The sequence below is a fragment of the Plenodomus lingam genome (genome assembly GCF_022343315.1).
Source record: "Plenodomus lingam strain CAN1 chromosome Unknown contig_19, whole genome shotgun sequence".
Lineage (NCBI taxonomy): Eukaryota > Fungi > Ascomycota > Dothideomycetes > Pleosporales > Leptosphaeriaceae > Plenodomus > Plenodomus lingam.
This window is the reverse complement of record NW_027093936.1, coordinates 1,319,996-1,336,422: the sequence shown is the minus strand read 5'-3', so window position 1 is coordinate 1,336,422 and position 16,427 is coordinate 1,319,996. Positions and strand designations below refer to the sequence as shown.

Genomic DNA, 16,427 nt, shown 5'->3' with positions numbered 1-16,427 from the left:
TGACTCATTGTTGATACACCGGCAAGCCAACTTCATCGACACATCGACGGCCGAGAGAGTGAGGAGGCAGCAGCTCGTTCTTTTCCTTCTTCTTTCTTGTTGGTCTCCTTGTCGCAATGTCTTTCCTCGGTGGTGCAGAATGCTCTACCGGCGCCAATCCACTCAACCAATTCACCAAGCACGTACAGGATGACAAGTCGCTACAGCGGGATCGCCTGGTCGGGCGCGGACCTGGCGGGCTCCAGGAGAGCATGCGAAGCCAGCAGATGGGCGGTGGCTCAGACGGTGTAAGTTGTGCTCTCAGTGAGGCCATGTACGGATTTTGGGGGGGGGGGGGGTCTATGGTAGCAGAGGACATGATGGATGCTGACGGGACACGGCGCCGCCGCAGATGATGAACGAGTTCATGCAGCAGAATGCACAGCTGTCCCAGGGTGCCGGCCCCGCCTCACCCTTTGCCATGGAGCAGATGCACAGAGAACTGGAGAGGGCCCAGCATAGCGCCTCGCCCGCCTGGGCAGCAGAGTTCGATCCGGGCATGCAGGCACCCCAGATGGGCCCCGCGATGCAAGAGCGGACCGCAGGCTTCAATCCCGCAGAATTTGCCAAATTCCAGCAGATGAACCCGGCCGCACGCACGGCGAGCCCGACGACGGCGCCCCAACCCTCCATGCAGGGCTATCAGCGGCCCATGTACGGCATGAATGGTATGGGCATGGGCGGCATAGGCGGCATGGGCATGGTGGGCGGTATGGGCATGATGCAACAGCAACCGTACGCGCCCCAGAACTTTCAAGAGCCCATGCAGGACTCGGGCAAGGGCAAGGGCCGCATGGTGGAGCTCGACGACCAGGACTGGGAGGCCCAGTTTGCGCAGCTGGAGCAGACGGACCAGCTCGACACGGAGGCGCTCGACGCCCAGGCGAACAAGGACATCGAGGCCGAGCTCAATGAGCTGGACAGGTCAGTAGCCCAGGAGGCCGTTGATTTTGGCGACTTCGAGTCCGTCTGGAAGGGGATCCAAGCTGAGACTGAATATGCTAGGCAACTGGCCAACGAGGACAACTTTGTCGAAGGGCACGTGGGCGATCTGGACCAGTGGGAGGGCTTCGACGGCTTGAACACGCACTCGGTCCGCGACCCTGCCATGGGCGATTACCTGTTCGAGCAGGAGAACCTGTTCACCAACGTTACCAACCCCTTCGAAGAGGGCATCAAGATCATGGAGGAAGGCGGGAACTTGTCTCTTGCCGCGCTTGCCTTTGAGGCGGCTGTGCAGAAAGACCCAAATCACATCGCCGCCTGGGTAAGACTGGGAGAGTCTCAGGCACAGAATGAGAAGGAAACGCCGGCGATACGCGCCTTGGAGCACGCGCTGAAACAGGACCCCTCCAACCTCGAGGCCCTGATGGGCCTTGCAGTATCCTACACGAACGAGGGCTACGAGAGCACCGCATATCGGACCCTCGAACGATGGCTTGCCACAAAGTATCCCTCCCTCATCAAGGAACCGCTGTCCTCCGACGCCGACATGGGCTTCACTGATCGCCATCTACTTCACGAAAAAGTCACAAACCTGTTCATCGAGGCTGCCCAACTCTCGCCATCTGGTGAACAGATGGATCCGGATGTCCAAGTTGGTCTCGGCGTCTTATTCTACGGTGTAGAAGAGTATGACAAGGCTGTCGACTGCTTCGGCGCCGCGCTCGCCTCCACCGAGTCAGGCGTTTCGAATTCTTCATCACAAGTCCATCTCCTCTGGAACCGACTTGGTGCAACGCTCGCCAACTCGGGTCGAAGCGAGGAAGCCATCGACGCCTACTCACGTGCACTTGCTCTTCGTCCCAACTTTGTGCGCGCACGATACAATCTTGGTGTATCTTGCATCAACATTGGCTGCTTCACGGAAGCGGCCCAGCATTTGCTGGGGGCTCTAGCCATGCACAAGGTTGTGGAGAAGGAAGGCAAGGAAAAGGCCAGGAAAGTCGTCGGTGAGGGAGTGTCGGAAAGTCAGCTTGACAACATGATTCAACAGAATCAGAGTACAAATCTATACGATACGCTGAGACGAGTGTTTGGCCAGATGGGCAGGCGTGACCTGTCAGACATTGTGGGACCGGGTATGGACGTAGAGCGATTTCGAGGAGAGTTTGAGTTTTGAGCGTGTCAAGGATGGAATGCAAATAATTACAGATCGTGTGCAGAAGCCGGAAAAAGGCGATGAGGTTTATGACGATTGGCTTTTAGAAAGAAAGGTCAGGATACGGCAACGGGACAGCCGGGATGAAGGGGAACTAGGGAACAGCTGCTGTTTTGGCACGAAAGTGGTCGATATTAGCATGGACTGTGTTTGGAAGTTGCATGGTGGCATTTGACAAGTTTGTCTACATCAGTCTCGGATCCAGACTGTAATCGTTTTTTGTACACATTTACAGTCTATATATATATATATATATCCATATATATAAGTAGCATAAATAGTCATCAGACGACGACCGTCTCACCCACATCACATAGTCCAACGTCAATTCCCCACTCCAGCCCTTCTGCCTCCACCCCCTTCCTCCAACGCTCACTCGGCTCGGTGACGGGCTCAAAGCTTGCCGAATAGGAGCCCCGAAAGGTGCCGTAATGCATGCCTATACTTCTTTTACTTCTCACATCCTTGTGAATACTAAGTGAGTCTTCTGGACTACAGTGTTGATTTGAGAGGACGGAGCGTGGTTTGAAACATCCAATGGGCAATAGCGCAAGATCAAAAGGGCCGTAGAGTTGTCCTATGTCTTTAAAGGCAGGACATGATGGGTGAGGACTATGGTGATGGGAGAATTGAGCGTCGGAATCCACAGCGCAATAGCCCGTATCGCCCGCAAAGAAGAGCCGTTTGCGAGTGTCCATGTCTTGAACTCCATCTTTTCTTTTGTCGGCATCTGTGTCTGTGGAAGGAGCTGGGGATTGGATGACCCAACTGCACCATAGCGTGCTGTCGAACCCCCAAGGCGTTCGTCCAGATCGGTGTTGGGCAGGCGTACAAATGACCTGTGCAGCAGCCACTCCCTCCTTTTCCATGGTAAATCCATGCCACCAGTCCATATCCTCGACTTGGTTTGCTCTGATACCCACACCCAGGCCTGTCAATACAGCTTTGACGCCCAATCCGCAAAAGAAGCGCAAGTCACCGTTTTGCTTGGCCATGAGTTGCTTGAGGGTTGCCGAGTCAAGATGATCGTAGTGATCATGCGAGATGAGTACTGCGTCAATCTCTGGCAAGTCGTCGATAGTGCAGGGCGGTGGTGTAAACCGGACGGGACCGACGAGGTTATATGGCCCTACGCGCTCGCTCCAGACGGGGTCGAGCAAAAGGCGCATACCCCGCTCCCCGGGTTGTGAGGCAGGAGTCTCGATGAAGAAAGAAGCATGGCCGATCCATATTACCTTGAAACTATTCTTTTGCTGCCGTGATGTTGAGGTAGGAGTGAAGTCAGGTCTCCGTACGCCAACGAGTCCCGCGCGATCACTGGGCACAGGAACAAAGTTTTTGGTCGTGTTATGAAAGCGGCCACGGAATGCAGATATGATACCAGAAGACTTGTACGACGGCCATGGGTTCCGAAAGCTGGTTGGTGGGTTGTCTATGTGATGGGCTGTTGTGTATCCGTCAGGTTGGAGTTGGGCCAGGGCGGAGATGCGGGAGCTCGGATTTGACATTAGGCAGTCTTCCATTTCCTCTCTCTCTCTCTCTTTCTCTTTTTTCTCTTTTTTCTCTTTTTTCTCTTTTTTCTCTTTTTTCTCTTTTTTCTCTTTTTTCTCTTTTTTCTCTTTTTTCTCTTTTTTCTCTTTTTTCTCTTTTTTCTCTTTTTTCTCTTTTTTCTCTTTTTTCTCTTTTTTCTCTTCTCTCTCTTCTCTCTCTTCTCTTTTTTCTCTTTTTTCTCTTTTTTCTCTTTTTTCTCTTTTTTCTCTTTTTTCTCTTTTTTCTCTTTTTTCTCTTTTTTCTCTTCTCTCTCTTCTCTCTCTTCTCTTTTTAAATGTTGAACTAATTATCCAGTAGGGATTGTTCAGCGTGAAGATTAATCTCCCACAGCAGTAGGCTAGGAGTAGCCAATGTAGTCCCACTTGGTCATGTGCACATGCGCGAAACGGCATTCCCATTCGTCCAATGGCGCTCTCGCGTAGAGGTAGGTAGCAACTATTCTTCTTTTCCAATTCCAATTCCAATTCCTCTCTTCTCTCGCCTAACTAAATACCTATTAGCTAGGTGACTAACTACGGTCCTGTTCATATCTTCGCGCCATCCACCCAATCATCCGACCAATCGACACACGTGAGCATGTCTCTAGCTAAACATGCGGCTCCTTTGTGCGTCGCCGCCGAAGCGCACCCTCAAGCCAGGGGTTTGGTTCTGCTACCTGCCCGATAAGGCCAAGAGGCCGTGTGGCTCGCCATTTGGTCTGGAAAATTTCGACCAAGTTATAATTCCTGGTTCCCGGGATTTTGGGCGGGAGCCTCAGCTCTCCTCCCTCTTTAAGAACGACGACTACACTGAGCTCTGCGACCATTGAACAAAGATGAGACAGTTCGTCATCAGTGCGAGTGCAGCATGGCTGCTTGCCTCTACTACGCAGGCACAGCTTTATCCCAACCAGAGCCCATTGAACCACACGTGTCAATTGCAGAAGCCAACCTTGTCTTGCCCAGAGCAAGATCCCTCTCAAGTTGATTCTTGCTGTGTGGAAACCTTCGGTGGTTTGCTGCTTTCAACTCAATTCTGGAATACTCAAACTGGTCTCGAGTCCAAAGGACAGGTACTCCCAACAGATACATGGACACTCCACGGCCTGTGGTAAGAATACCTCTCTTGGAGAAAAATCTGTTACCGTATCTCAAACTGCCATAGGCCCGACTTCTGCAACGGCTCATACACCCAATACTGTGACCTAACGCGGCAATACGACCCCGTCCCCTCCCCCAACACCACCACCGGTCTGCCCAACGGGACCTTCGTAACCCCCTACACCGGCCCTGACATTGGCACCTTCCTTGAGCCCTTTGGCCGCTATGACCTACTCTCGTACATGAATACTTACTGGGTTGCCCAAAACCAGCCCAACCCGGACTTTTGGGCCCATGAATTTAGCAAACATGCTACCTGTTTTTCCACCTTCAATCTGCCTTGTTATGGACCACTGTATCGTCAGCACGAGGAGGTTGTGGATTTCTTTGAGACTACAATCAAGTACTATCAACGATTCCCCACCTTTGATTGGTTGGCCGCAAAGAATATCAAGCCTTCCAACTCTACAACATACACGTACTCTAGTATGCGCGATGTGCTGTTTGAACAACACGGTGGAATTCCTTTCTTGGGCTGCTCAGGTCCACGCTTCAATACCACTGCTGCTGGCAGGAACTCCACGGATAATGGCTACACTGTATTAACCGAGGTCTGGTACTACGAACATGTAAGCTGGGCCATGATAGAATGATGACGAGAGTAATAGCGGCTGACTTACCACTCCCAGGTCTATGGCCGTCCTCAAGAGGGAAGAACAGTGCCAGTCAACGCATCGTCGACTTATCTAACAAACTGTGCGAAGACAGCGGGTGCCATTCATTATTACGAGCGTGCGAACGGATCCGAGAAGGATCCTCGTATGCCATTCTAGATTCATGGGCACACAAAAATAAACGGCAGACGGATTTCATAGACTATGTGATGGCCAATTAAAACTATAGTCGATTAGAAGTATGCGCTCGTGGGCAACTATTGCACCATTCACGCCGCAATACTAGAACCAATCTTGCACAACAGCCTCATCGCATTGGACATTGGCCGGGTGCGTATAGAATATGAAACGAGTGTAGAGAGTATGGAAGATGGTCCACACCTGGTCTACACGCCCTGGTAATGCCCTCAAGGAATTTACAACTTTTGATATGAAAGTGAAGTGGCGCTAATGCCAGGGTTTTCTTTGCTCGCTCGATCTCCAGGCTGCACCAAATGCTTGGCCTACAAAATATCCTGACTATGAGTGTATGCAAGCCAGATGATCGTTTAGGATGCATCAGTCGACTGGGTCTCCGGAATGGCCGGATTATTCTGACTCTCCGAACGGCTTGTAGGTGACCCACTAGCCGCTGTCCTCTGTGCCTCTAGCGTCTGCACCTGAATACCAGGGCTACTATCCCTCGGGGTTGTTTCGGCGCGCACCTCCTCCTCGTGTGGGCTTTGCGTGTCGGCAATGGGATGGGACTCGACATGCTCGCTCTTGATCTGCAGCGAAGATTTGGCGGTAGATCGAGTGGTCTGGGCCCGCGAATGAATGGTATCCTCGTGGCCCTTGTCAAAAAGCTCGCGCGTATAGTCATGCTGTAACCGCGATTCATCTACCCCGCGCGGAAACATTTTACCCATGATTGCATCATGCTTAGACTTTGCAGTCTCCAAGGCTCCACGGCCACTTGGACTGGGCGTCTCGGTCGCCTGTGTCGATGCATGGTCTTGAAGATGGGTGGGCGTCCCAGAGGGCGACGACTCACTCTCTCCCTCTCGTCGCGCATGCACCTTACGCAGGTTCGCTGCTGATGACTGAGAGCGCATATCCGGGCGACCATCTTTGCGGATCAGTATGCCATCAGCATTCCGAACAGGTTTAGTTCGAGTCTTCTTTCCGACCTCGTACGTCTCACCACCAGACTCGACGCCAATGGCAAGAGTCCCACTAATGGTCATCGCACGATCGGTGGAAGGCGTATAGCCACGACGAGTACTGCCTCCGCCACCTCCGGTACCGCGGCGTGCGATACCAGGCGTTCCACGCACAGCATGATTGTAGAACCCATCAGTAAGAGTCTGTGACTCTGACGCACCACGCCAGTCCTCGCGTTCCCAATCTGGACTGTGGAACTGGACTGGCATACTCTTTCTGACCCTTCCGCCGCGACTTCCGGGTCCCCCGCCTCTTCCTCTGTCACGAGGACGGTGTTCTACATCTCGCTGAGAGGCTGCTCTCCAACTGTCATCTTGGGGGTAATCGTGTGTACCGAATGGTGCATTCGAGGGTGGCTGTGACTGAGTACTGACAACTGACCCATTCAAGCGTGGCTGTGAGGGTAATGGGTGTACAGGCGGCATAAACTGAGACTGAGAATCTTGGGCAGGTGTATGAGATGCTAGCGTAGAGCTGACGAAAGACGGAGCCGACTCGGTGGTTAATCTTTGTCGCTTGGCCGAACTAGGAATTTGTGCATGAATATTGTACAGGTTATCCACTTCAGTCCCATGGCTGCGCTTGACACCGGAATTTACGGCTGCCCATCCACTGTTTTGGCTAGGTACATGATCATGATGTAGGGTGGTCTCAGGCGTCGTCGTCGTTGTCGTCGCGTGCGTCGTGAAAGGATGGTGCGGCTGCAACTCTGGGGATGGCTGCGCAGAAGTGGGTTCGCGTAGATTTACAGGCTGTAGAACAGGTCCAGGACCGGAAGGTTTACGGTCCGTTTCTTCTAGGCGTTGGATCTTGTTCTTCATGATCTCAATTGTGATTTTAAGCATATCCACCTCGTTTGCCTTTTGTGTAGTGATTAATAATTGCTGAGCCATCAGTTCGATAGCCGAATCTTGCCCGCTCGCTTGTTGTGCTGATGGTGCCCCTGGATGTTGTTGCGGGTGGCCTTCAGCCCTACTAACGTTTAATTCATGCTTCAAACTCTCCAGAACCTGCCGCATCGCCTGTATTTCGTGTGATAATCTCACTACTGCGCCGTCAACACGCTGCAGCTCTCCGCTCTGAAAGGCTATCTGGCTGCTGAATTCGCGACGCAGTGTTTCTCCAAGGTAAACATGAGACTCTTCCCCGCGTCTGATATCACGGGTATGGGCGGCAAGAGCACCGCTATTCTGAGAGATCTGAGTCTGCAGTCGCTGGATCGCGTCAAGGCTGACCTCTGGCGGTGAACGAGGATAGGGCTGATGTTGCGACTTGCGAGATTCGTAGGGAGAGTGTTTCATAGTCCCGTCTGGCGCATGTGCATGCGTAGCAGTGAGTGGTGCACTCACAGGGGCAGTGAATGAACCATTCTTATAGTTCCTCTTCTCGACAGTCGGCTGAGTCAGCTGTGGCGGTGTTTCCCCTTGGTGATTCTGGGCTTTTGATCTGCTGTTGGGCCGAGCTGTGGATGTCTGGGGAGAACGTGCAGCTGTTGATATAGACAGCCGTCTGTTGTTGTCGCGGTGTTGCACCATGGCTTGTTCATAGGTAAGATCCCGGTGAGATTCTTGGTGGGCATGTTGATAACCCTGTCTGGGTGGAAGTGAGTCCATTGCAACGCCTGCCATGAATGTGGCCAATGCTGACGGTTCCGGTGTAGGTGAGGGGCTGAAAGAATCCTCAGTCTTCAGGAGATCTTTCGATGTGTGCTCCAAAGGCTTTACAATGATAACTTGGGTTGGCGACAACTCGCATCTCAGTTCGATGCGGCTGAGCTTGAAGAAATCTCGGTCGCTGTCCACACATCAGATTTCAGGAAGTTTGGTCTCAAAGGAATATGGCGTGTAGGAGAGAGGACAGAAGGACGAGGGATTTAAAGGGGAGGCATGGACGAACTCGTGCCAACAAGTACCCCAACCAAGACTACAGTGCCGATCGCCAGGTTTATGACGACGGCTAAAGACTGAAAACAGGTGCAGAGGGAGAAGTCGATGAGATTACCTACCGATAGTGCCGTTTACCAGGAGGCGCATCTACTACGGAAAACCCAAATGGCGATTCAGTGCAGAGCGCTGGACAGCAAACGGGCTGTATTGTGCTTGGTAAAGAGTCAGCGATGTGAAGTAATGCGCGAGCAGCGGCGGGCGGGTTTAATAGATGATAAGGTTATAGCGTAGGAATTAATAGGCCAAACTAGCGCGAGTGCGCTTAAAGAAAAATTAAAATGCCATGTACCTCTGATTGGTACCGGGATAAGACCCTATACTAGGCAGATATTGATAGCTTACTGGAACGGGAATTGTGCGACGAGAACGGGCGGACAGCGTGAAACGTAAAGGCGAGCTTACCATCCTTCAAGATCTGTACCCCTGGCCGCTGCCTGTTGCCTGCCACTGTTGACCAAGAGGCTTCGGTAAGATCCGCGCAGGGCAGGGACATAGTACTAAAAGCAAGTCGATTACATCAGTCCTCGTTGCCTCTGCACACCCGACGGCTGTCTGTCTCTTGTCACTTACGCTGCCAGTGATCCTGCACCAGGAATTATAGAACTCGCCCAGGTAACGGTTGCACTTCTGACAGTACCCTTTCGTCGAGCGATTGTCCGCTGGAGCCGGGATAGGGACGTCTTCTATGCGCTCAACAGGATTCGCCCCCATGGACACCACGTCGGCCTGCACATGGACGGTGACTTTTGGCGGCGTCTGGACGGACACGCACTCGTGCTCAGGTGAAGGAGAAGCGCCTGCAGGGAAGCGCTGTTCCGTGGCTGCCATATGTCACAACAAGGCACGAGTCTCCTACGCGTAATGGCTCCTGTTCCAGCGTACTCGAGAATGATGAACGGGAAACGGGCCGAGTTCTGGTGCGATTGAGTATGAAGCAAAGTCTGTTTTCTCCTTCCTTGGGCGCTAGGAGTGGGGAGGGGGTGTGTGTGTTAAGGTAAGCGTGAGGTGTAATCGCGTAAATTAATTATCTAGGGGGACCCAGAAGAAGCGCTTCCCCTGCGAATTGCCACCGCGATTTGAATGAAGGTGAATGGATGATGGAAGGCAGACAAAAGGGCAAAAACAGCTGGGGAGGCGGTGGGGGGGGGGGGAAAGGGTTGTTCACTCGAGATTAGAAAAAGGGCGATGGCGTAACATTGAAAAGGGCAAAAAAAGGAAAGCATGTAATTTAGCAGGAACCATTCCAGGTTGAGCGGTTCAGGCTTCCTGTTGAAGCCTAGCGTCCAACGCTACAGAAGCTTTGCATCCATTGTTTGGTTTTGCATCCTTGCTATATCCTCTACAATACCCCCAGCGGCCCCGATTCATCATGTAATATACTTTTGTTCGGAGCTGCCTTTGTCTGCGGCCATGTACGTATGTACTATGGTACTACTCTGCATATTGTGCCGGGAGGCCCAACAACGTCTCCTAATCCTAATCCTAATAGTAGGTAATACCAACACTTGGCTATGATGCTAACGTGAACCTAATTACGACGCGCTTACGGAGTACCACCACCCACCCACCCGAACCAAGAAGTCCATTCAAATCTTGCCAACCCACCTACTCTGTGTACATGACATGACCGTCTGCCTACTTTACTTTGCTAACCCAGCCCATGGCAACCGTAGCTCTGTTCGTCCCACCACGATTGCCCGCTAAATCAACAGTGACGATGACACACCATTTGCACAGCCAGATCATGTGCCATAGCAACAAAAAAAGCCTTTCGTAATCACAAATACGGTAAGGGTGCCCCGAGCATGAAGCGGCCAAGCGCTTGCATCCTTGGATTCAGCTATTCCCTCCCCCTCCCCCCCACAAGGACAATAGATGGTATGTATAGCGGAGCCGTCTTCCCCTTGTTACGGACCACGAGTCTACAGTATATTGTTATATACTATACATACTATATCATGCGCTTCGATAGCACATGTACATAGGTAGCCTGTGACAAGCCTGTCTGCTCTAGAGTCTGTTTAATTTCCTCTTGACGCCAGTCTACTGCATAATCCAACCGGCTAATAGCTGCTGAACGCTTGATTCCGCACAACATGAGACAGTGCATGCGCCCAGACCAGCACATCATTGTTTCTAGAACCCAGCACATGATGCGAATCCATCCTTTGTCCATGCCGTGATTCGCCCGTTGTCTGTCGACAACATGAGATCTTGTGTCGTGCTTTTCATTGCAGGAGCGGAGGGCGCAGTTCATATAACCATGGAATTAGCGCTGCGTGAACTTGTATTTAGCATAGGGTTAGGCTATGCCAAGCTCTACTAGCTAGCTAAGCAAGGTTAACTAAATATTATGCTATAAGATTTTATAACACGTTCTAAACCTATTCTAAATATATTCTATACTAGTAATACTATAAGCTACTACTACTATACCTATTACTAATATATCCCTTATATCCTATATAAGTAGATTAAAATATATTTAGAATATATTCTTAATAGGTTATAGAAGCACTATTAATAGTACCTTACCCTTAGCTACGTCCTAGATAATATTAGGGTATAGCCTATAGTTAGCCCTAATAAGGTAGTTAAGATAGAGAGTAGAGAGCGCTACTACTATACTAAGATTAATAATAAGGGCACCTTATATAGAGTAAGAATAGGTTCTAAACGTGTTCTAAATAGGTTCTAATATTCTTAGGCTATTCTAGGTACTAGGGGCACTCTATATACCTATACTAAAAAAGATTATAGGCTTAATATAGCCTACTATAAGGTTAGTAAGGTTAAGAAGACTAGCTAGCCCTTTATAATAAAGGTTTATAAGGTAAAGAGTAAATATATTATTAACCTATTCTTAACTTATTATATTAATATATATAGACTTCTATATAAAGGTTATATATAATTACTAGAATACTTCTTACTATAAGTTATTTAGAATATATTTAAAACTTATTACTAATATATTTTATAGAAGTTCTCTAAGCCTAGCTAGTAGCTACTATAGGCCCCTTAATAAATACTAATACCCTTCTAAATATAATTTAGAAGAAGACTTATACTAGCTATAATAGTAATAAGGTATAGCCTATAAGAACCTATTAAAAACACGTTACTAACTTATTATAGCTTAACTTTATTACTATATCTACCCTACTAAGGATTTAAGGTTATTAGGTTCCTTATACTATCTACGCTTATAATTATCCTAGCTATAGTAAGTTATTTATAATATATTATTAACCTATTCCTAATATATTTTAAGACTATTACTTTAATACTAGTATAGACCTTACTAATTCCTACTAGAATACTACCTAGTTCTACTTGTAGTATACTTTTATAGAGCCTAGGGAGGATAGGAAGGATAGAGAAGATACTAGAGAGGGGGAGGGAGATAATAATAGTAATAAGTAGGAATACGTTAAGAATATATTAAGAATAAGTTCTAATAAATAATATATAATAGTATATAACCTAAAAGGGTAGTAGTAATTACTAAAATAAACTCTCTACTCTTCTCTTTTTTTTTCTATCTACTAAAAGTAAAGTACTATTTACTTTTATAGGGTCCTTTAATAGTATATAACTTTTTCTTTTAACTTTTATAAGTATTATAAAGCTCTAGTAGTTCCTTAGATTAAAGAAGAATCTAGTATTTATAGGTGTCTAGCTATAATATATTATTAATATATTCTAAATATATTTTAAGAGACTAGACTTATATCTCCTTTTTACTACTTTTACTAAATATTATTTATAGTGTAAAGGGGAGCAACTATTTACTCCTCTTCTTTACTCTCTACTTCCTCTTTAGCCTCTACTCTAGCTACTACTTCTTATTATAGACTAGCTATCTTAGAGGGTTCTTAAACCTTAGAGGAGGCACTTAGTATAGTCTACTCTACTAGTAGAGAATATATTATTAATGTGTTTAGAATATATTCTTAAGCATTTACTATTAAGCTCCTATAGAAGATCCTTGCTTCTATAATACCTTATATTATAGTTCTGCTATAGTTTACTAGGGCTATTTAAACCTTAGGATAATACCTTTTAAGGTAGTAGATAAGATTACCTCTATTAGAGAAGTAATACTAAAATAGTTATTAATATATTATAAATATATTCTAACTTATATATATATATACTCTATAAAGTTCCTATACCCCTAATCTAGCCTAAATAGCCTAGTAGAAAAGCTTGCTAGGAAATACTATACACCTATTATTTAGGTAGGATATTATAGGAGAGAATACCCTAGTATTAGATAGAAGTAACTTAAGCTTAATATATTACTAGTATAAATCCTACTTAGTATTAGAATAAGTTTATAACGTGTTCCTAACATGTTCTATTATATACTAACTTTAAAAGATCTTTATAAACTATATTAACTAGTTATATCTAATAATATTAGGAAAGATAGATAGTAAAATAGTATTAAACTCTTAAATATAAAAAGTTCTTATAGAGTATAAGAAGAAAGAAGAAGAAAGAGAAGAAGAAAGAATATATATTTATCTACTTATATATACTTATATAATAGACTAGAATATATTAAGAACTAGTTAGGAACTAGTTACTATATTTATAGACTAACCCTACCTTATATAAAAAGTAGCTATCTCTTTCTTAAGTTTAAACTATACCTTTTATAATTTAAATAGTGCCTTTTTCTATGCAAGTTCTTCCTTATCTACCTCTAGCTTTTCTTTTCTCTCCTTTAGAGCCTAATTACTAAGAAGAGCCTTTTATTATAAAGTTTATAGTTATAGACTAATAATAAGTTAGGAATATATTATAAATATATTTTATAAAGCATACCTTTAGGTTACTATTAGTAGAGAAGAAGAGCCTAGTAGTAGAGAAGATAGAAAAGGGGCTAGTAAACTTCTTTCTAATACCGCTCTACTACTTACCCTCTAGCTTTAGGCTTTTAAGCATACTCTTTTATTTCTTATTAGGACTAAGATATATCTAGTTAAGTTAGATATAGCAAGACTTGCTTTATTATTATCTAGAGTATTATTATTATTATAGGACGCGTTCTAAACACGTTTTAAACATGTTTTAATTAGTAAATATATATAATACTAGTATAAGACTTACTTTCTTCCCTCTAAAGCTTTTTAAGGTACCTTTACTTAAGCCTATTAGGAGTTCTATAGTTATAGTATATTCTAAACTTACTCTAGGCTTTAAACTCTTTTATATCCTATAGATCTATCTAGTATGCACTATATAATATTACTTATATAATTCTAATAGGTTAAGAATAGGTTATAAACTTACTTCTAAGTAGCCTTAAGAATACTTACATGCTTACTAGTTTTATATCCTTTCTAGCCTGCTTGCTTAGCTATATTTAAATAAGATTCTAGTTTTTCCTATACCTCTTTTAATATTTTACTATAGTATTGCATAATTCTAGTAGTAATTACTAGGTTTTTCTTATAGATTACCTAGTTTTAGGTATCTTTAGAGGGTTTATATTCTAATTATATAAGAATAAGTTAGGAACACGTTTAGAATAAGTTTAGAATATGTTTACTTACGTAAGAGGAGGTTAGTAAGCTAAAAGTATTCCTCTACTATTAATGCCTATAGTAATTTACTTAGATATAAAGAGGTAGTATTAACTAGCTCTCTTTTATATGCTTTATAAATACTTCTTTATAGATATACTTAATAAAATCTTATATAAGATTAAAGTTGCTAGCGCTAGTTACGCTTATAGGGATTAATTAACTAGAGATAGCGCCTAAGTCCTAGAAACAAGTTAGAAACACGTTACAAATAGGTTATAGTGCGCTATAAAACTTGCCTATTATCTACTTATTATATATATTAATAGTAGTCCTATAGAATCCCTATAAGTAAATATGCCTCTATAATACTTATCTTTTTATAAGTGCTTTACACTTCTAAAAGAAGTTAGTAATAGTAACTTAATATATCTTAGTTATATCCTTATCTATAATAATTTAGCTAAGTATAATAACTATAATATATTAGAAACATGTTATAAACCTATCCTTAATATATACGCTTCTTTTCCTATAGGTAGAAGATTACTATTAGAATCTCTACCTATACCCTATATAACCTCTTACATAATATATCTATCTAGAATATATCTTAATCTAATAGAATTAATACCTACTCTTTAAAAAGGTAAATAATTAAGTTACCTAAGCTTAATATAAAGATTTGCTATATATACACCTATAGTAATGTGTTAATAATATATTCTAAACCTATTCTCTTACACTATGTATAGTTTTAGGATCCTAATACTTTATCCTCTACTTATAGTATACTCCTCTAAGGCTACTCTTAAATAGGAACTATAGAAGCTTTTTACACTTTATAATATATAAGATTTTATCTTTATTTATAAAGCTAATATATATTTCTTTAATAGAATAGAAACCTTTAAGTTAGAGATAGGTTTAGAGCTAGGTTAAGTTTAGGAACTAGGCTATAACAAGTTAGGAATATATTTATAACAGGTTATAAATAACTTATATTATATAAGCTATAGAGTAAGTATAGGCTATAACACCTTTACTACTTCCTTAATATTACTATTAGATAGTATTAAGGGAGGAGGAGGTATATATATATATATACTAAAAGAAATAATAGTAAAAAAAGGTATTACTACTATATCTATTAGTATAATTACTTAGAAGGTAACTTTATATAGGATTTTAAATAGAGATCCTTGCCCTTATAGATAATTAACGCCTAGAATATATTAGGAATATATTAGGAATAGGTTATAATATGCCTACTACACTTCTTTATCTAGCTTAACTATAGCTTAACTACAGAATATAAAGCAGGACTACTAGAAAGATTTAATATCTCCCTAGTTAGAAGACCTTATAGATATATAGAGTCTACCTCTAGTAGTACCTAACTAAAATAATATTTTTTCCTAGTAGTAGATATTAGGCTATAGTTCTAATAGCTAATATATAGTTAAGCCTATTCTATAATTTACTAACTTGTTATTAATATATTTTAAATATATTTAAGTTTTGCTCCCTACCTAATTTACTATAGTCCTTATTATAGGATAATAAGACACCTAGTAGTCCTTATAAATCCTTAAAGAGAAGCGCTTAATAAGGCTATAATAATAGCTTCTTATTTATAGTTCTCTTTATAGAATTTTCTTAGGTACTATACTTTTTAAGGTTTAGATCTAATTATATAATATATTATTAATAACATAATAAGAACACATTTATAACATGTTCTTAAGATACTTATACACTTTTACCCTAGAGTATTAGTATTTATACTAGCTTGCTAGCTAGCTATTAAAGAATAGTAAAGTTATAGGCCTATTAAGATAGATAGACTAGTAGGAGTATTATACCTACTAGAATTAGAATAATTTAAGAACATGTTCTTAACGTGTTACTTATATAGCCTGTATAAGCACCTCTTCTTTTATTAGGTAAGAGCTATCTTTATATTACTAAACTAGTATTATATACCTATACTCTTAGCTATATAATTAAGGGTATACTAGGAGAATAGCTATATACTTAATAATTACTAGTATAAGTAGTAGTCCTTAACTATTACTATAAGTAAGGTATATATTATGCCCCTATAATATATTACTAACCTATTCTAAACTTATTCTATTTACTTTTACTTACTTCCTTAATACTACTACTACTATCCTTCTCTAGCACTTTATATAGTTGCCTAAATTTATCTCTAATATTACTATCTAGTTTAG

The 16,427-nt window shown here is 43.4% G+C and overlaps 5 protein-coding genes across 5 annotated transcripts; 3 read left to right on the top strand and 2 right to left on the bottom strand.

Annotated features, from left to right (window-relative positions):
- Nucleotides 1-116: 116 nt before the first annotated feature.
- Nucleotides 117-2,161, top strand: IAQ61_004494 (uncharacterized protein; the record flags this gene model as incomplete). Its single annotated transcript, XM_066096368.1, has 3 exons — nucleotides 117-287; nucleotides 392-963; nucleotides 1,045-2,161. 3 exons carry the CDS (start codon nucleotides 117-119, stop codon nucleotides 2,159-2,161), a joined length of 1,860 nt encoding a protein of 619 aa, XP_065953686.1.
- A 323-nt stretch (nucleotides 2,162-2,484) lies between these two features.
- Nucleotides 2,485-3,723, bottom strand: IAQ61_004493 (uncharacterized protein; the record flags this gene model as incomplete). Its single annotated transcript, XM_003839098.2, has 1 exon — nucleotides 2,485-3,723. One exon carries the CDS (start codon nucleotides 3,721-3,723, stop codon nucleotides 2,485-2,487), a length of 1,239 nt encoding a protein of 412 aa, XP_003839146.2.
- Nucleotides 3,724-4,343: 620 nt separating this feature from the next.
- IAQ61_004492 (uncharacterized protein) lies at nucleotides 4,344-4,559 on the top strand (the record flags this gene model as incomplete). The annotated part of the gene is made up of 1 exon (XM_066096367.1): nucleotides 4,344-4,559. The coding sequence occupies one exon, from the start codon at nucleotides 4,344-4,346 to the stop codon at nucleotides 4,557-4,559; it is 216 nt and encodes a 71-aa protein (XP_065953685.1).
- Nucleotides 4,560-4,565: 6 nt separating this feature from the next.
- Nucleotides 4,566-5,663, top strand: IAQ61_004491 (uncharacterized protein; the record flags this gene model as incomplete). The annotated part of the gene is made up of 3 exons (XM_003839097.1): nucleotides 4,566-4,840; nucleotides 4,895-5,459; nucleotides 5,520-5,663. 3 exons carry the CDS (start codon nucleotides 4,566-4,568, stop codon nucleotides 5,661-5,663), a joined length of 984 nt encoding a protein of 327 aa, XP_003839145.1.
- A 389-nt stretch (nucleotides 5,664-6,052) lies between these two features.
- On the bottom strand, nucleotides 6,053-9,481 carry IAQ61_004490 (uncharacterized protein; the record flags this gene model as incomplete). The annotated part of the gene is made up of 2 exons (XM_066096366.1): nucleotides 6,053-8,455; nucleotides 9,152-9,481. The coding sequence occupies 2 exons, from the start codon at nucleotides 9,479-9,481 to the stop codon at nucleotides 6,053-6,055; spliced, it is 2,733 nt and encodes a 910-aa protein (XP_065953684.1).
- Between the last annotated feature and the right edge of the window lie 6,946 nt (nucleotides 9,482-16,427).